At 37.0% G+C, this 21584-nt stretch overlaps 1 protein-coding gene across 5 annotated transcripts in view; it reads right to left on the bottom strand.

Annotated features, from left to right (window-relative positions):
- The window catches only part of ITSN1 (intersectin 1), a 142258-nt gene that overhangs the window by 28993 nt on the left and 91681 nt on the right, over window positions 1-21584 (bottom strand). For all 5 annotated transcript variants that reach the window (XM_065676868.1, XM_065676866.1, XM_065676864.1 and 2 more), the window contains 6 exons: window positions 20792-20874; window positions 18464-18630; window positions 11829-11874; window positions 7032-7153; window positions 4617-4734; window positions 226-417 (listed from right to left, as the gene is read on the bottom strand). In XM_065676868.1, the coding sequence (XP_065532940.1) occupies window positions 226-417; window positions 4617-4734; window positions 7032-7153; window positions 11829-11874; window positions 18464-18630; window positions 20792-20874 (728 nt within the window). The remainder of the gene's footprint in view (window positions 1-225; window positions 418-4616; window positions 4735-7031; window positions 7154-11828; window positions 11875-18463; window positions 18631-20791; window positions 20875-21584) is intronic.

Below are 21584 nucleotides of genomic sequence, written 5' to 3'. Positions count from 1 at the left end.
AAAATGATAAAGGGTAACATGCTACAAAGGGTATGGGAACTAAAAATAAAACAAACATAAAATAAGGTTTGCATTACAGAAGGTCTTCAAAGAGACTTTGACAAGTGCAGCAGTGGCGAAGCTTTGAGTTCTGCAAACCACAGCAGAATCACAGCAATGCTGCATGTTTCATCTTAAAAGTACTATACAGATAATCACAGCATGGCAGCAGAGAGGGTCACTTACATTGCTGGCTTGGGTCCATGTCTGTTGTCAGCTTCACATAGTTGGATGGAAAGAGACCCACTTGTCCATTCACCTCCCCTTTCCACCAGTCTGGGTCTTCCTTGTTAAGGACGTTTATAATCTGGCCTTTACTGAATGCTAGCTCATCATCATTCTGTGCGGTGTAGTCATACATGCCAATTACTTGGCACACTGTAAGATAAAGGAAGAGGTCTATCGCACTCATAATATTTCAGCAAAACACAAGCTATGTATAAACCAACTATGTGCACTACAGGTGTCACACTGATCTGAACCAGTCCTACCATGGTCCTGCTGCACTGTTCTGTGCCCCTGTACCTGTCCTTAGCTGAGCCCTCAATAAATTGGCTCAAGTGACTTACAAAAAACAAAGTTTCCTAACAGCATTGCTCTCTCAGTCATCTTACTGAGGGGTCAGAATCACAGAAAGGTTTGGGCTGGAAGGGATCTTAAAGATCATGTGGTTCTAACCCCCTGCCATAGGCGGGGACATCTTCCACTAAGACCAGGTTGCTCAAAGCCAGATCCAATCTGGTCTTGAACACCTCCACTAATGGGGCATCTACAACTTTCTCTGGGCAACCTGTGCCACTATCTCACCATCCTCACAGTAAAGAACTTCTTAATGTCTAATCTAAATCTACCCTCTTTCAGTTTAAAGGCAAATGATCACTCTAGGAAGGGCAGAGCAAACAGGACAGTGTAGCCTGCCTGAAACGATAACTTGAGATACTCAACAGTAGGAGAAGACTGGAAAAACTTAGGAGGAGTGCTCAACAGTAGGAGAAGACTGGAAAAACTTAAAGTTTTAGCAAGAAGTCAAACACTTCAATGATGTTAGCTTTCTATTGACACTTCTCTTTTGCTTTTTTTAATATTTATACATACACATATTTCTCCACAAAAACACTAAATTTGTTTGCATCCTCAACAACCTGTTCTGAGAAGTATCCTTTCCACCAGAACTGGTCAATGGACAGAAAAGTCTGGGAAACATGTTAAATTCCGCTACCTGAAGCCTGGAAAAGGCACCCTCTTTTCTAATTAAGCACTGCACATGCTCAGCACAGCTCTATAATTCAAGAGAAAGGCAACGGTGCCATCTTTACAGTACCACTGAGGTGTTAGGAACACAAAGGTCTTCGAAAAGATGAGAAAAATAAAAAGCATCCTAGGTGATGTAGGCTGCGCTTCTGGCACCACAGGACAGCTTCCAGCAGCCTACTTTCTGTTTACTTATTGAGAAACACATCAAGTCTGACAAGTTCTAAGAACACAGCTGCTTCTATTCAATTATAATAGAGTAGTTTTTGTAATTCTCTAAAACAGGAGGACTGTTTATTTAAATACTTCCTCTACATAGCTGATGTTTTCTCTGTGCCAAGTCACACGGCTTCTGGTATTTTGCCTTGAGACACAAAGCTTCTAATTAGTCTTGCTGTCAGGTTCTCTCCATTATATTAAACCTAAAATTTTCTTCTATTTTCCTTCTTGTACACAGCCAGTAACTTAAACTTGTCGAATAGCTCCTCTCTTTTTAAATTAATATTATTCAATTGCTTTTAGTTAACACTTTATGCCTGCTCACAAAGATCATAATCCTGTAACAGGACTCTGCAGATGTCTCAATGTTTAGCTTTGTTACTTGCAAAAGGGGTGGGGAAAAAAAAACAAAAAAAGAAAGAGGCACTCACTGTCATTTGTAACACCTGGCACATCAAGCAACCAAAGTGTCCATTTCCCTGGCATACTGGAGATAAACTAGCATTTCTAAAGGAAGGTATATTATGGTATACTCCTGGTTTGTGCTAACACAGGTTTGATTGTAAACACCATTGATGTTCACATTTCACTTTACAGACCTGTAAAGCTCTTTTACAGCATTCTTGTTACAGGTTATTACTAATATTAAGAACAATAAAAAATTTAATCTGGACCATACCTGAATATAAAACTTACATTAACACATTTGTAACCCGTTCTAGAGTTACTTTATTTGAAGAATAAATTCTTCATATTTGAAGAATTTTTCATTCAGATTATTCTCTTCTACTTCAAAGAATTTTAGGAAATTTGGCATGGTCCAGCAGTACCATCAGAATATCTAAATAGTCCAGTGGGATCCCAAGAATCACCTTAAAACTTGGGGAGGCTATTTAAGAGAATTCTTGAAGAGACAGGACTCCTCAATTGAACCTGAAGCAGTGACCTACCTCATCTTCATCTTATTTACACTTGGTCACAAAACTTAGAATTCACCTTAGTCCTATATAGGAAGCTTATACAGTAGTTCCAGCAAGGAAGTTCTTCACTTGAACTCCAAAAGTCATTGCTAACTACAGAAGCAAGCTATAGCCTACCTTCTCTGAGCTGCACTTCTGTTCAGCCTAAAAGTTTCCTTTTAGAAAGACTGCCTATTGATTAACACTACTGCTGCAACAGCAGAGGGAATCCAGGTTGTCCTAGGGAATCCAGGTTCTCATGTAACACTTACAACCAGTACAATCTATAATGTTGTCTTTCTTTAAACGAGCAGAACGGGCGATACACTTTCCCTACTATTCCGATACTGTGAACTTCTCTGTGCCTGACTAACTGCAAGCATCAGTAAAACAGTTAATTTATCAACATCAGGAACAACACATTCATGACACAAATTCAGAAAGGAACATGTACAAAGCAGTAGGAAATTAAGGAAACCTCAAAGTATAAAGCAAAAGCATCCATGCAACAGAATTTAAAAAAAGGAGTTGTTAAAGTCATGCAGTCTGCATTACAGTATGGCAGATGGACAGCATATACATCAAAGCAAAATGACAAAAGAAACAGAGGTCTTGAGGATACTAGTTTCTGATGGATCTGCTACCTTTAAAACCCAGACTGTAATGGCACACTCTCAGACCCTTCATAATGTACCACCTTGGGGATTATTCAACCCTTGGAGACCGTTTTCTTCAGGCTTTCCATGTCTTTTGCTATAGTATGCCTTCCCACTAACATAATTCCTATAAAGATGCTTGTCAAGCAGTAAGCTCTTAACCTTTTACATTAACCACACAGTTAGTGAGGCCATCTATCATAACGGAAAGAAAAGCTTCTTATCCCCCAAAATTAAAGGTCTGTAACAAAGTTTGATAAAATTAAATGCCATCCAGATTTTTTTATGTTCTGTAGGCAATTAGAAAAGTGCTAAAAAGTTTATTCTGTAAAAGTTTTATTAGCATGTATGAAAAGTTCCAGGCTGTCAAACCTGAAATAATGAAAAAATGAAAAAAATCCCATCATATCACCTTCTGAAAGTATGTGTCTCAATACTGAGTTACCATTTTAACTGCAGGACCCAAATTCATGAGTCTTTATAGAAGTCTGATCTTCTACATCTTAATGACCACCATCAAAGGAGCCAATTAGCAACCACTTATAACATCTGCCTTATCTGATATGGCACTTTCATTTATTCCAATGACATGTGAAACTAATACCTCGGTATTTGATTCTAGTTTCATAACTGCATGATAGCTTTTCATACATATTTAAAGGAAAAAATTATGCTCGCTACCATTTTTCATTATGAAACGTTTGTTTCATTTTAGTGATAGACAGTCAAAACAGCCTTGTGAAGCAGCAAGCTTTTGCCCCCTTCAACCAGAACTAAATCCAAACAAACAATAGAAAACTATGTCACGTCTTTTCGGTGGCTTATGGAAGAAAATATGTCCATCCTACATGTTGACTGACAAGAATCCTCTTTCCTTAGTTTACTCACAAACCCAAAATGGCTCAAGATTGAAAGAGTGACAAGGAATGAACTTTTTGTCTTCTGCCTGCCTTTATACTTTGCAGTAGACTGACTGGACTGTTTGACATTACCTGTGGTGAAGCTGTAACAAACAGCTTTAAAAATATAATCATCTATCACTCTTACGTCCTTTCACAAACCTTAAAATAGGTAGCTATACAGGACAAGAATCTACATCTTCAAGTAGTTTTCTTCCACTTCAGGAAAAATGAAAGGCTCTGAAAGAGAGAGGACTCACCTGCTAAGCCCACAGATCATCCTGAACCTTTAAAAACTTCTTTACTACAGTTAGTGCCAAGAAATAGGACTGATCATTTGAATGCTCTAAAACGTAATGTCACAGATGTTTTTTTAGCACTCAACAGTTCATACCTGAGGAGCCACCACTATAAATACACAGACCAATTGTGTGGTTTTATCACTTAAAAAAAAAATAAAAAGAGTTTAACCAAAGTGACTAGTATAACAGATACTAAATATCCTTCTAAATGCCAATAATTATTTTTAGAAGTCCTATTGTAAATGACACACATTACAAAAGCAAATTTGTTAATGCAACTGTACTGCTTACCTGAAGGTAATGCTGTTGATTTAGGTAGCTCGGTTGGTGTAGTTTTACTGGTACCAGGGCTCAGAAGTTTCACATAATTAGCAGGGAACCATCCTATCTGCCGTTTTTTCCCTCTTGCCTAGTAAAAAAAACAATTCTTTTAAGAGGATTAAGCATATCAATAGATCCTTAGACAAGGTAATTAAGCCAGTATTTTAACTACTTGCAGTCAGAATAACTATCTTAGAATAAGAAAAATGTGTTTTATATGGAAAAAGTCAGCTATTTTTGTGGCAATGGTTTTAATGATATGATGCTTCTGTTCATTAAGTAAGCTTTTATAATATATAAGCAAAAAAATTATACAAACAGAAGTTATTTTCTACTAATTTGAGTGATTTTTAACTTCCTACTTTTGTGTGCTTTAGAATGAATATTACAACCCTGATTCTTTTGAAAGATTTTTCCTGATTCTGTTTAAACCAAAACTCAAGATTAGGCTAGCTATTGCATTCAGTGGCAGCACTTGAATGCCTTCCATTATCCAAAAAAATGCATTTGAATAGATACCTAGTTTGTGATAGTTTAAGTAGAGATTAAGCAATGAAATCACCTCTTTTCTTTTAAAGAAACAGTATCTAAACTTTTGAATAGTCTCCCCTGCCCAAACAACAGACAAGAGTATAAACATATGTCACATTAATCAAGTGCTAGAAGAACAGCAAAACATTATGGCAAGAAAAAAAGGGAAAGGTTTGGATTCAAATACAAAATGCCAAAGCCAGATTCCAATCAAACAAAAAATAAGCTTTGGCAACTACAAATACATATGGATAGATGCTGTCCAAATGATCCTAATTAACAGATGTTAAGGTTTTGGAAAGGACACCAGATGTTCTCATGCCTATCTAATTGGAGAACATCAGTATGAACATGTGGTGCACACATGTATTAGTGTGTGTGGTCCATGTCTGTACTGAGGGAGCAGCAGGTTACCATTCACCTGGCCTACAGCAGCGCTCTACAGTGTGTAAGGCAGCTGCAATTTGTCACTGTCAGAGACAGGATGTTGGAACAGACGAACTGCAGGTCTGATCCAGTATGAAAAAGCTTGTCAACAAAGCAGGATAGGAATTTGACAGAAACTGCATCCTGTTATTTCACCAGCTGCACTGTTCATTGCAAATAAAATCAGAAGAAAAATCTTTACTGTAAGTAAGGTCATTCTAAAATTTTGAATCAAATCTATGCTTTTAAAACTATTAACCCTGTCTTACAAATTATTTATTCTCTTTTTTTGTATTGTTAGAACAAGGTTGGCATTTTTGTCATGTAGAATTTAGTCTTTAAAAACAAAACACATAATAACTTTTCTGAAACAAGTAATCTAACATATCCTATTTAACAATTTCCTTCCCTCTTTTTGTCTTTACTGAAAAAGAAAGCACTTGATATGAAGTCTATCTAGATCATCCATTTCAAGATATTCTGGATGACTGCATTAAACCCGGCAATGTAATGCTTAACCCATTTGCCATATTTTACCTTCGCTCTAACATGTAAGACAAGTATCACCAAAATTTACTTGAGGCTGAAACTGAACCGTACATACACTTCTAAAAAACTTGCCACTTTAAAATATTTCACTACTTATTATGTTCCAATACAACACTAAAGCTCTCTCCTATCTGATGCTTGCACCAGACACCATTCTTTTCACTCTTCTACATGCTGTCACATTCACTAAGCAACCTAAAGAAGTGGTGGCCATCTTACAAAACCACTGCTGTAAAATACTTCTCAATCTCTCAACAAAAGGGATAGCCAAACTTTTGTCGGCAGCAATTAAGAAAGCTTCTTAGGAAGACATTCAGGACTGCACACCCAGTATTTCTTTTGCTTTCACTGTGCACATGGGTATCAGCTGATCCAAATGCACATGATATGCATGGGCATTGTTGGAAGAGGACATACAAACAGAACCTACACTTAACCCAAGAGTCTCATACACTCTTGTTGCCTAGCTGGCTTTCCCCACTACCTGACATGGCAGCCGCTCTTTTGCTCTGGGCTACTGACAGAAGACTGGCAGGATTCAAAAGCAGCCAAAAATATGCCCTAAAATACCCTTACTTCTAATGTCTGAAGGCCTTTCAAGAAAATGTACACAGGAGTAGACTGCAGGCTGGGTCTGATTCTGCGATGGATGTCCTTGACTTACAGTGAGGCGCACTGGCTTCCTCCTGCTGCCCCCCAAAGTTATTTCAAGTTCAAGGAACTGGAATGTATGCATATTTTTGTACAGGCATTTTATTTGTAAATGCTTACTTGCAGAATATTTTAAAAATTATTTATCATTGATAATAGCATTTTGAACTATGAAAAAATTACAAATTTTTTTACATGGAAGTTTATTTCAAAAAAACAGTAACTAACTTGGAGCTCTCCTTCCCACCAGCCACCTGGATTCTTCTTTCTGATAAGAATCAACTGACCAGGAGCAAGAGTAAGCTGTTCTGGACCTGTTGCTGTGTAAGAGGCAATAACTTGGGCAATTTCTGTTGAAGCAGGAGGAAAAAGAAAAAAGTTAATTTGGAGAAACATGAACACAACTATAAAACATTAACTCTGCTATTATAACTTGCACAGTATATCCATTCTGCATTTCTTTCAATGAAATTGTTATGTATGTATGCAGTCGAATGAAAATTATACAGCAGGTCAGAAGTTCATAGCACTACAGGAATAAAATGGAGGTGCAGCAGCTCTATGGGTATGATACACAAAATATTTTAAATAGAGAAGAAGAATAATGACCATCATTTAGAACTATATGGTTCTTAAAATCAAGTATCATAATACTGTTTTCAAATAAATACATTTTTGTAGCATCAGTTTGGACTAAGCTCTCGAAAAAGAGGAGATACATGTGTATGACAATATAATGGTGAAGCTGCAGTAACAGAGATGCAAACTAATGAAGGACTACAGAAAATTTTTCACCACCAGATTAGACAACACCATGAAAGTTTTCAGAATGTAACAAACCAGATTTATTTTGAAGTCTTTTTTCTTGAGCATTAATACAATACTGGTGCCTTATTTGATCACCTACCAGAACAAATCAGACGCAGAGTAACCATGAGCTCACAATTATCTCTCCATTAAATGAGACAAAGTAGACAATGCAGCTTACTCCATTTTAAAGTGGTTGTGGAAAGACAGATGATAACTTAGTCATCACAAAGTCTGTCAGGATTAATCGATTTTTGAACCAATTTGAACTGACAGGACCTTGTAAGTGGCTGTAGGCATTTTGATTCCTACTGATAGCTTTTAAGCAAGGTTTAGCATGTTATCAGAACATGTTTAGGGCGATGGAGAACATGTTTAATACTATGATAATTGGGAATGTTTCATAAACAAAAGACAGCAGATTTGGGAAGCTAAACCTTTTAGACTGCTACATTTACATAGTCCCTCTCTAGTCATGAATTAAGGGGACTCTAAGAGGAAGGTTTTGGCCTTCACTTAGTTGTAAAGGGTCTCAGACATCCAAAGCAAGACAAAAGTAGTGCTGTTACTGCTGAAAACTCTACTTTAGGATCCCAGCATACAGTCATTCATCACATAAGTATTTGCCTTCACAGAATGATCTATGGGCTGGAGTGGGTTTTTCGGTTGGTTGGTTGGTGGCTTTTTGTCTTTTTTTTTCATTCTTTTTACTTTTTTTTTTTAAGGGGGGGGAGAGTGAGGAGGGAGGGAGAGAATTTGGGTTTTTTCACGGGAAAAAAACCCCAACCAAAACCCCAAAACTTTCCTGGAAAAGTAAACTCTGCCCCTGCGTTTAAGACAAAGGAGGTTTTTATTTGGCAACACATCACATAACATTGGGGACCATCAGACAGTGTGGGCACTGGGTTTGATTGGTTATGGTTGGGGTTTAAGACTATCCTAGAAAAGCCCACAGCAGAGCTAGTAGCTCAAGATCACAGAACTGTGTCTCAACTGCTTCACTGCAAAAGCAGACAGCTTAACTTAAAAGCTCAGCAATTATCTGATCACAGATCAATATGCTGCTTGAGATTTTAGATTTTATTTTAAAATCTTGTTAAAATAGTAAGTATTGGTATCAGTTATTTTCACTTACGATTACTGTATATTTTCAACCTAGTCTATCCTAAAGAACTGTACTGGAAGACGAAGTAGAAAAAGGTCAAACCTCCCTTCAGTTTGTCCCTTTATAAAGCAGCAGAAAGCAATGTGACCGAGAGTGTCAGGTGGACTAGCAGTCAACACAGCAACAGCAGCAAAAGGGACTGAGGCTGAAGGGAGCAAGTACACAGAAGTGGTTTCTCATAGGCAGCTGTACTGAGGAAGTAATGCAGTGCTAGGCTATGTCCTACTTCGCCAAACTTCCTGTGGCCAAGAGAAACACCAAAGGCTCAGTAACAACACAACACCCACAGACTGGGAGAGGAGGGGGAAGTCTGCTGGTAAGGCAGAAAAAGGGAGCTATCACTGAAAATGCAGTTGTAGGCAGAGAAAAACCACAAAGCCAACTCCTTTGAAACAGAGGGAGGTTTTGTTTCAGGGAAGAAACAACAAAGTGATTTGAAGGCTGCCAGGAAAACGGCAAAATAGTTTACTTAAAATTTAGATGACAAGGATGATTAAGAAAATTAAAAATGCTCAGAGAAGCCTTCAAGATGTAAATGAACAGCATAAGGAGGAAGCAGAGAGATGACAAATAATCTGAGGTCACTGCAAATGACATGTGCAGAATTAACTATGGCAGAGCTTTCCTCATGATAGCTTGAAGAGGGGAGAGGTAGGCACACAAAGGTGGAATTGAACAGATGATAAAAAGCCAGTAACTGAGAGTTAGAAAAATACTTTAACCCTGGATCTGGAACTTAGTACACAAAGTGTGAAAGCAGGAGATAAAAGAAAGGATTTCTAAGTAAAATAGAGGAGGTGATGACAGGAGAATGGAAAGGTTTACATAGAAAGAAGCCAGCAGCAGTGGCAGTCTGTCCTGCACCAAGGCAAAGCAAGCAAGCTATTTGGCAGGAAACATGGCTATACTGCTAGAAAGTCTGCAAGCTCCCTGTATTCACAGATTTTTTTTCACAGAATCACATGAATTTGTCCACCCTAGAGGCATTCAGGAGGCAAAATGAACATAAGCCAACAAATTAACTGTGGGAACGCATCAAAATGTGTGTGTATGTACATATATATATATATATATATATATATATAAATCAGGCAAAAACCTCTTTCACTACCATGGCACTTATAATATTCAGTATATCATACTGAAAGAACAAAAATCTTGTATTGCGCATCTTATAACAAGTAATTTCTCATTTTTATCCACAAACAGGTGATTTACAAGGCTCCAGGTATCAGATATCCACTTTCACCAACTAGCAGCATAAAGAATTTTTACTGTGGACTATGTGTCGAAAAAGTTACAATATGACCTACAAGTTTAACATTCATTTTACATGTCACAGGGAAGCAGAATGTCAGAGAAAACAACCCAGCAAAAAAATTATTTTTGTTTTTTGAAAACAAATCCGCAACAAAAACAAAAGAGAAAAAGCTTTCCTTCCAGGAAGGCCTTTTTATTTTTGATTTATTCAAGTACTGAATTACTGAGAAGAGATCCAACTCAATCACGGTCCAGGCCAAGAAATGTAGCCTCTACTAAAACAGGTACATTTAGAAAAAAACCATAAATGCCTTCTCACAGAGGTGATTGTCACCATACTGCTGCTCAAATTCACAGACAGCAGTTTCTTTGCCCTTGCCCTTCAAACACACACTCTTACCAACTCCCACCCACTCACCCTGCTGTTTCTAGAAAAAACAGGAATATTTCAACTTGTTCATCAGCACTTCATCGTACTTGCAGCTCATTTATAGTAAAAACATCCATGAATCTGCTTGCTGAAAAATAGGCAGGATTGTTCTGAACACAGCTTTTGTCAACATCCCCCCAGTCTCCACTGATCTGAATCCAGAAGACCGGCGATTGTAAGGCTGGTACTCTGGGCTGAAGTCTTGCTATCCACCATTCTCCTACACAGGAAAAACAGCCATCCCTATCACCATCTTCTCACTATTCCTACCAGGTATCACTTCCAGAGTTCCTAGATCTCTCTTCTTGTCTGCTTCTTCTGAGCTTTGTATCTATTAAGATAACTATTTTTTAGCATGTAAATGAAAGTTAGAAAGGGCAGGAGTTGTTTACTTCCAAGCCCTTCTTTCCACAGATGTATCAGTAAGATTTGACAAGCACAACCCATTGCTCGTATGTCAAAGTAAAAGCAGCCAAATGAATCTGGGGCTGCTCTCCCCTCCTCCTCTTACACAGTCAACCAGTTCATGGAGACAAAGCAAAACCTCCTCCCCACAAAACAGAAAAATGCATGCGTGTGTGTGAAAATAAGGCAAGACTTGGTAGATCACATCCTTGAACCACCTCACTGCAACTGAACAAGGCTCAGAGGAAAGGAAAAAGAAGCATGAAGCACTCCCTCTCTAGTTTGATTCAGCTCAATGCACAAGTCATCATTGTGGTACAAAAGCAAATAAATACACTGAGGGGAAAAAAAGAGGTGTCTTCTGGAAAGCTTACAGATGCCTGCCAGTGACACAGAATGCCCTTTTTTAACAATCTTCGGAAACACAATGGTTGTTTGGAAGGACAGCCCTCACTACCCCAAGAGCCAGGGGACTTATTTCTAGCCAAAAAGTAATCTGCAACATGATCATCTGCAGTAAGACCAGGCTTGACAGGCAGTAAGCTACATAGCATGGATACAAAGTACATGCTCTTGAAAATGAGAAGCAGGCACAAGAGTTCACAGCGCCTACATGTACCATATTGCGTAGTGTTCTGGGCAAAATGCTGTAAAACCACAGGATAAGAATGCATGTTTTGATTTTCAGAGGTAAACGTGGGCTTTTTCTAAGCTTTCACTGTTCTGTATCATCAAGTTTACATTCATTTTCAAGCAAGCAGATTTTTATTCTCTAGCTACATGCTATCTAGTAGACTGACAGAATTGATTGACAGGCTATCCAACAGTTTTCAGCAGTGCAGATTTATCCAAAATGACCAAGAGCAAACATAATTTATTTTCATGGAAAAGATTCTGTTGCCTTTGAACTTGAGTACTTAAGAACAAATATAAGGTGCTGTCACAACATACGACTCACCAGGTTTCTTCCCTAAACTTCCTGTTTTTCCAGCCGCTCCAGGAGCCTTGAAACACAAAGTAAAATGTAAGTTTAGCACTCATATGTATTTCTCCAGTATATGAAAATTATTTACAATGCTTCAGTTTAACACACTAAACAAGCATGTAAAAACTCTTACAGAAACCCTCAATATTTTAGATGGCAATTTATATCTAGGACTAGATACCAAGCAGTGTATGTAAGTCGACGATCAACTATATAAATGTGTAGACTTCTTTCCTGAATTTTTCTTCCTCTCATGGACTACAAGCACCAATATAATTCCAAATTTTATAGCATCTGAATTATAAATCGGCATACCTACAGAATATGAATTCTGTCAAGTTCTATTAAGATAACAATAGTAGTTTTCAACTCTATAAATAGTCGGATTGTAAATATCTTATTGTAAATATGCTTAAAAAACTAACTGGATATAATTATTTCAATACTGTCCATATTACATATTACAAAAATTATCTTATGGCACATTAGCACTGTCAATGTCATCACTGCATCTTCAGACAAGTCATCTGAACTTTGTAGGTGGTGTGTGCTTGCAGTAATAAAATCCCCACCACCATTTCTGTGCCCAAGTGAGAGCAAAAATAGCTATTTATCTTAGCTATTTCCTCTGAACCTACATGGGGTGACTTAAGGGATGAACATCATTATCGTCAAGGCCAAGAGATTTGCAAGAAAAGCCTTTGAACAGCTTTCCCTTGAGGCAACTGGTTATTTGGGAAGAGTTCTATTTTATTTATTTTAATGCATTCACAGGTCTACTTATCTACATGCAATTTGAGTATTCAGAACAGCTCATGGTCTCAACTTTGTCCCTTGCATGATTCCCTTGCTCAGTCATCATCAACCCTAAGCCACCACACCCCTGTCTAGGACATCTTTCCCCTGCCCTGAAATAATTACTTCAGTTTCTTCCCAGACATTGCCAGTCTTATCTGCTGCAATAAAAATGTTTGATATGGAAAACAGCAACATAACAAATCGAAACTGTATTTTGGCCAGGAATGCTGAATAACCATAAATACCCCCTTGCCTTCAAGCAAGGCTCACAACACTTCCACTTCCCCTGAACTTCTCCTTTAGGATCAACCTTACAAACTGGGAGCCTACATCAAATGACCTGAAAGTTTTCACAGAATCCTAAATCCTATTTGGAAAGGAACAGCTTTATCCTCAGTATTCTCCGTATTAACTCGATGCTTTGAAAACTTGGGGATTCTGGCAGAAACTACTGTAAGGAGTAACTAAAAGACTAGTTAAATGATGGAGAAAATAGGGCCATTTTAAAAACAGGTATTGTTTTTTTAATGCCTCCATAAAATAAATTATCAGATAGATCTTCAATCTGTCTTGAAGATTACAATACAGATGCTCAGAAACATCCACATTTTTAACATCTTGCAGAAAACCTACTGCAGCAAAAGTACTGCAGAAGTTTGATCTTTCAGAGTGAGCCGTATCACCTCACAAGGCTGAATTAGTCAAGCCAACCCCATCTAATAAGAGCAGAAAACCCAGCAGAGTTGGCATTGCCTACCTCAGAAGCTATAACTAATATTGAAGGCTAAGAGTGGGGATGGGAAGAATTTATTTATTTATTTATTTATTTATTTATAACTTGGTACCAAAGCACCTTACATACATCTAGCACATCACCCTTTTTGAGATTTCACATTTTAGATTTTGGGGATGGTTGTGGAAATGCAATGGTCTTAATTTCAACGATATCTGGATACTGCTGCCTTGGTGCTGCTTTCTTGTAATTGTAAAAGACTCATTCTAGTTACTTTTTACAAAGCCAGTAAATCTTCTTCTCTTCCCTATGTTTGTTTCTTTCTCTTCAGTTTTCCACATTTCCCTACAACCCCTGTAACCTATATTAACAAAAAAAAAAAAAAAAAAAGTGAAACAGGAAAGCATCATGGAGAGATCAGGTACAAAGACTAAGTTTAGCTCTGGGGACAAACAGAAGATGATTCAGACAAAATGACTGTATGGAACCAAAGGTGGCAACTAGCAATGATATGGTAGTATGAGGAATTCTGCTTTGGAAAGTGTTTCTGGGAGTGAAACACCCTCCCCCCTCCTCAATAAAGAACAAGTGTTTGGACCTTCAGAGAACACACTCCTTCAAAATATCGCTTAGTCAACATCCATGTTGCCAAATTAGGAGCATATAGACAGATGAATCAGGCTGTGACACTGTATCTTTACAGTCAACTGGTAAACATACAGGATTATTTTAAGAGAGAAGCTTCAAAAATCACCTTGACCACCTGTGTCTGAATTCTGTTTGAGGATTGTCTGAATCCTTGGTAAAAACATAGAAGAAATACATAGAGCAGTCCTGCAGTACTTCAATAAATAAATAATTCATAAATAATGCATTTAAGATGGACCCAACTCCTGGCCCACTCAGTAGATGGAGAAGTATTTTCTAATCTTTCTTTTGAGAGAAAAACAGCGGAGAAGACATAACCCATTCTATTTCTCTTTTACACACCTAAGACTAACTGCATTTGAGGATATTTTGCAACAAGTGATAAAGTCTCTTGAAACAGTAAAGCAGAATTTGCTTTGTTAATTTAATAAGACACAGAAGTACATTTGCCAATTGTGTTGCACAGGAAGACCTTCAGAATCCAGAATTAATACATTCAGACTGTTACTATTTTCAGGATATTTATACAAAGTTTTGTAACTAGAAGCATCTAAATTTTTGTGTTCCCAAGTCCACCATATAAGCTTCATATCTTATGGTAATTATCACCAGTCTCAAGAACGGAAGGATATAATAAATACTTTATCTTTAGCCATCTACTTCAATCTAATGAAAACTCTGAGAACAGACTCATGAACCAGTCTTGTCATTTATTTGAAGAGCAATGACTTTCATTCTGTTGATAAGACAAAACTTTAAGGAACAGGAAATAGTTTCATTTAGCAGCTTGAGGTAAATGGGTAGCATGGGGCAAGATACACAAGAACAGACCAAAAAAAATTTTCCTCTGATGTATAAACCATTGATATTTTGAGCCTTACAACCATTTCTACAAACTCTGTGCTTGCTGTTTAAAGATCAGCACTGCCTTACTTTTTATTTGGGCCTAAGTCAATAGTGCAGAACACGTTAAATTAATTTACTCTTTTAGTAACATTTTCCACAATCGGCCAGCTGTCCAAGCACAGCGGCACATATGAAAGTTACCAGACAGCCACTATTGTGAAATCCTTTGTAAAAACTGGCTCTGTGAACAAGCTGAATAGCAAAATAGTGTACGTGTAATGGCAATTATCCATTTGGAACAAGAAATATGTCCTGCAGGGCATATGACTCACTTTATGAAAATAAGCATCCCAGATATTGAGATCTCATGAGCTCTGTGCTTTTTCCTCCCTCTCTCATCAAGATTTTATCTGAAGATGCAATTTTCACCAGCAAAAAGGGCAGTTGGAGCATTTTTTGATGAACTGCACATAGCTTTTTCTACCCCAGACAAGTTGAGATCAGAGAAACAGCCTCTCTAACAAAAATAGTTTTCAGTATTAAATATCTATTTCCAAGTTCTCTCAGAAAAAGGAAGATTTGCAACTGTCTGTGCCTTTCTCTTACAAAAAAGGACAAGCAACCAGTTCTTAAAGGCACACAAAAGGCAGCTCTGCACATCCGAATATAAATTCCCAAGTGTTGAGACTAAATTCTGTTGGAAATATCTTAAGAGAAAACAAAAGCAGTTTCTTCACAGAAGTTCAAAGGAAACCTAACTAACAAGAATGTAGGTGAGGTTAAGTAACTAATAAGCAACTATTACTATCTACCTACAAACCAGGACTCACAAGGGTTTAAGGAGGCTAACAGTGCAAGTTTTCACTCAAGTACAGTACAAACTTGCAGGTAATATAAAGAGACTTAGGGCTCAGTTTCATGATCACAAGACACTCTACAGGCTAGGCAATCAGCTGCATACTTGCTCTTCAACTGCCTTGGGACAACCCACCATCCTTTTGCTGTCAGGGCTGAACTATAATCCACATCCTTGACTGCAAAAGGAGTGCTTTTCTTAACCAGGTGAATTTCTTGATACAGACCCACAAATGCCTCTGCTGCCACAACTGAAGGGGTGTCACACCACTCAGAGGAGAATCAAGCTGCTAAAATTGGGGATAGACAGTTCAGAATTTCTTGTCTGGACTCTGAGCAATGCTGTCAGGGTAAACCTATATCCTGCCTAAACTCCACAATTTACAACTGTACAAAATTTACTCTGATTGTCAGAAAGACAAGCTAGCCTGCTGTGATGGAATCCATAGTGATACAGCTACAATGCTTCAACTAAATGAACCATTAAGTGCTCCTCTTCTAGTCTGGTACTTGATCTAACTTTATCTGCTGGTCCACAGTCACTAGATCTGATGCAACCAAAAGGTAGGAATGAGCACAGGCATACCCAAGCCCACATACTAAATGTAAGATACAATGTTTTGCTTCCAAAATGAAGTATTTAACACAAAAGCCAGCTAAGAATGCAGCTCAAAATGAAGTCAAGCTAATACAAGCCAATGCTGTGGCAATCTTGCCTCCTTCACTACTCTCCTTCCATACTAATTCTGCTACTGATATTTTTGTAACATATTAGAAGTATGTTTTACTTCTACTAGACTAGTCTTCTACTCTGTGTAGTGTTCTGAACTGGCTTGTTAACAGGTCAGATGAAAGACAGCGGTAGCAAAAGTGCGGCAAGCAGGTCTGTACCTGTGCTCACTCAGAACGGGTTGCATATGATCATTTTGTGTCAAAAATAGTGAGGCCAGCAGGACTAGGGAAGTGATCATCCCCCTGTACTCAGCAGTGGTGAGGCTGCACCTAGAATATTCTATTCCATTCTGGGCCCCTCACTGAAAGACAGACACTGAGGTGCTGCAGTGGGTCCAGAGAAGAGCAACAATGCTGGTGAATGGTCTGGAGAACAAGTCTGAGGAGGAATGGCTGTGGGAACTGGAGTTGTTTAGTCTGGAGAAAAGGAGGCTCAGGGGAGACCTGGTTGCTCTCTACAACTACCTGTAAGGAGGTTGTAGTGAGGTGGGTGTCAGTCTTTTTCCAAGTAACAATAGTACAAGAGGAAATAGCCTCCAGTTACACAAGGGAAGGTTTAGATTAGATATTAGGAAAAATTTCTCTGCTGAAAGAGTTGTCAAGCTCTGGAACAGGCTTCCCAGGGAAGTGAATGTGTCACCATCCCTTGAGGTATTTAAAAGATGTGCAGATGAGGGGCTTAGAGACATGGTTTAGTGGTAGACTTGGCAATGGTAGGTTTGCAGTTAGACTGGATTATCCTAAAGGTCTTTTCCAATCTAAATGATTCTATGATTTTATTCTATGAAACTACAGTCTTAATGTGCCCAGAAAAGTGTACCTCAGACAGAAGGGAACAACAGAACTTCTCCAGTATTAAAATGATTAGTTCTAGAGACTGAAGAAAGCTGTTACATGATGTAAAATATAGATGAGAAATGTTTCTAAAATGTTTCTGACAGAAATATCACAATACTTTTTCTCCCAAGGACTGCAATACTAAATACTATTACCTGAAAATTGGTTTTAATCCTGCCTCAGTTATTGAAATTTGTCTACTATCTAGAAATTTATTGTATAAAGGCCTTCTTCAGGTACATACTTCAGTGCAGGTTTTATTCTTTGGCTTTTCCACCAACAGAAATAATTTTAAGCAGTGACTTTGCTCAAACTTTATATTGCAAGCCATTGAGTTGCATCACATACACACAGAATTCAAGACTTGTGGAAAAAACCTTACCAACTAGATTCCTAAAATCCAGTAATTTTTACGTATTTATTTACTTTTAAAACCACTATTATTCTTACTGACATAAACAAGAACTCCTTGTCAAGAGATTAGTACTGTATTCAACTATGATTCTAAGCTACTGCATATTAGTAGTTGAGTTATCCTCTCAAACAGATGAGGAATATAAATGAGAAAACATCTTTCTTTAGAATGCCTAAAGAGAGAGGAAAAAAAGTGTAACAGGGACATGTTCTGTCGGATTATTCCAGCATAAAAATCAGATGAAACAGAACCTCTATTATCCAGCCAAGAACTTTCAAATAAATATAGTAGTTATCTAAATTTTGTTGTAAAAATTTCCCTTGATTGCAAGAAGGGAGGAGGGGGAGGGAAAGGGAAGGGAAATATAACGGACTGAAAAATTACTCTATCTTTTTTAAAAGATAATGGCAGTAAGATACAATTTAGTCTTTAAAAACTTGCCCCAGGAACAAGGTAGTCATAGGTATTCTGATTTGCCTGTACAAAACTGCCAAGTTAACTATTAACATATGCAAGATTAATATTAATATATGATCCAAAGTTATTTATGACATTATGTTATAAAATACAACTATTATTGTTTTCCCTTTTCAATCTCACATTCAGTAAAACTGTACAATATTTGTACATCTCCCTTATAGAAGAATAATGGTTATAAGATCCACTGACTTGCAACTATCACTCTAAAACCAAATAAAACATAACTCCCCAGCTCAAGTTTATAACATTTCAATACGTCTCTACCTCAGAATCTTTGAGTCTCACATAGTTAGATGGGAAAACTCCTGATTTATCACCCAGTGTTCCTGTCCACCAGTCACCATCTTTCTTTGTTACAAGAATCATATCACCTTGTTGAAAAGTCAGGTCTCCTTGTTCAGAACTCTCGTAAGTATACATAGCAATATATTCTGTAAGATAGAAATACACAACATGGGAAAACACTTGATAAAACTACTCAATTATCATTTGCAAAACCTAACTAATACAATGTAGTCTATTCAGGCTAGATAGAAGACAAATCTATTAATTACTATTCATATAAACCTCAATGCATACAATGATATCCATCAGAACTAAATGCAATCTATCAAACTGCTTCTGGTTTGTTTGCGGTTTTGTTTTGGTTTTTTTAATAATTTACTAGTAAATTAAAATGTACATAAATTGTAAATTGCACAGAAACTACTCTGAAAACATGTTTCCCAATGGTCTCTGTTTTGTGCTGGTGGCTGGACTCTTCAGTCTTGGAGATGGAAAGTCTCAGTATCCAAATATCTCTACAGTCTTCATTCTACATATGCTGTTTGGCTCTCATATACAATGAAGTCTTTCATTACTTGAAGCTTTGCATGAAGGGTACACATCTCATTGCATCTTACGCAACAGATGGCTGGGAAATGTTAAGACAAAGCCTGTATGTGTTCTGTTTTGTTAAAACACAGTCAACTACTTAGTATTCAAGTGCAAAAACACTAAAGCTGACTGATGTTGAGAAATGCAGTGCATAATTCAATCACAGAACTACATGAAAAAGATTTTACATAAATTATTACAAAGAAGAATTTCATACAATTCAGTAACGTTTTCTATACAACTTCATACATTCTTATTTAACTGAGCATTATCACATTTTATACGGGCACAAAACAGATTTCTGAAGATTATATCCCTCTGCTTCTAGGACAGGCTCTGGACCTAAGAGCAATTCACAATATTTCAGTAAGACTTTCATGCATATGTAACAAAAACATACAAGTATCCACTGAAGCTGGCAATTTTCTATTTGCTGGAACACTAAATCTGATCAAAAGGCTTAGCTCAGGGAAGTTCAGTGAGAATTCACACCACAATTACTATCCTTAATGAAGCAGTTTGTCTAACAACTAGAGCTTAAGAACACACACATCTGTATGCACATACACACCAACACACACATTAAATACCATAATGTATGCTATACAATGGAAATTTTCTTAAATCCTTTAAATGTAATAGAAGAGGATAAATCCATGATTTAGTGTTTCTTAAAAATACAGCTTTTTTGAAGGGCTTTATTAAAAAGTTGTGATCCTTTTTATATAGTTAGGATAATATTATAATAATATTACAGTTAGGATAGTATTATAGTTAGGATAGAATAATAATTTATATATATAATATTATAGTTAGGATAGTATTATAATAATATCAAACAAGACCAGTTGTATTTTGCAATAACTGATTATCTCATTTTTCTTGTTACATGGATCTTTACAGTTACCTCCTTTTAATTTTTGTAGTGCTCATGCCAGTGGCAAATTAAATACACTGGTAACCAATGAGACTCTCACTTAAAACTGCCTGTAGAATTGTCATTAAAAAAAAAATAAAAAAAAAATAGGTGTGCTGTAAGGGTTATATACAAATGTTCATTTGTAACCTATATTTAGATTCATTGGCTTACTCTGTGATTTAATCTAGCTGACTCCACACCGAAATGGATTAAGAGTGCCCACACAGTCTGTTAACACAGCTCATGTGGAGACACTAACCTCCAGCTGAAGGGCAGTAACAGCCAGGAATGTGAATTTTAAACCCTCCAGAGGCCTGACAATTATCTGTCTATGCCCCAGGCTCCATCTTTAAAAATGAGGTGTAGCCTTGACTGTAAGCAACTGATTGTAATTTCTTCAATTAAGAGCTGTAATGAAACATTGGGAATGAGCATTGGGTGAAAATGATACACTAATAATTCCTGACATCATGAAGTACATGTACAGATGTGCTTATTTGGTGCTCTGAAAAAAAACATTCCAGATTGTGAATTGTTACCAAAATATTTGTACAAGAAACAGTACAAACTATGGAAGATATTTTAATAGCGTGTGAAATTATTATCCTCTATACACAAGTTACATGAATTCTTACTATAATAATTTTAAATCATTCTAAATGCAAATTGACTTGCACTTCAATTTTACAGGCCGAATCTTAAAACACTAAGGTTTGATGTTTCTCGTAATAAGCTGACTTACTCTACTTAACTACATAGTAAAATACTAATAACCCCATCCAGTTTGAAATGCTTACCTTCACCTGACATGGTTGCTTTTGTTGCTGGTGATGCTACTCTTTTCAGACTAGCAGGACTTTCTGAGGAACCAGAATCCATGCTTTAGAAGAAAATAATGATTATTTAAGAAATCAAATCTCTTCAGAAAATTCATTATTATATTTAAAACTAAAAAAACCCCACAAAACCAACAACAAAAAAAACCCCACAACAAAAACAAAACAAAAAACCCAAACCCAAAAAAAAAAAAAATAAAAAAAACAACCAAACAAACAAAAAAACCCACCATATGCATCCATAAGTAATTCCCTACATTTTTAAAGAACAGCCAGTAAATGTGCAAATTAAATGTACAATGGCCAGGCATGGTAACATTTAGGTTACTGCCTTTAATACACAAGCTCCTACACCTCCTTTTCTCCCTCAAGAAAAAAAAATAATCTAAAATCATTCTCATTTGTATTACTAATGTTAATGCTGCCTTCACAAAGAACCAGATTTTGATTGTTTCATCCTCCAAGAGTGATGATAAGTGGTTAAGTTTTGAAGTATGCCTTTTTATTTTGGTGGAAAAATAAGCTATGACTTACATAGCTGTAATTCATAAAATCCAATCCACTATTTTTTTGGTTGCAAGTCACATAGAATTAAGACCTTAGATGTTTTGTTGGTTACGCATGGCCAAAGAAGAACTGTGGTCAATTTTCTTATTTCTCCTACAAAAACTTCCAGGGTTGGGAGTCAAAACTGCCCAAAAGAGAGTCACATAAAAAAGGCATTTTTACAAAGTAGATTCTAAACTTTAAGATT

The sequence above is a fragment of the Lathamus discolor genome, chromosome 4, assembly GCF_037157495.1.
Source record: "Lathamus discolor isolate bLatDis1 chromosome 4, bLatDis1.hap1, whole genome shotgun sequence".
NCBI lineage: Eukaryota > Metazoa > Chordata > Aves > Psittaciformes > Psittacidae > Lathamus > Lathamus discolor.
The sequence above is the reverse complement of the archived record's forward strand: the minus strand, read 5'-3'. Positions and strand labels throughout refer to the sequence as shown.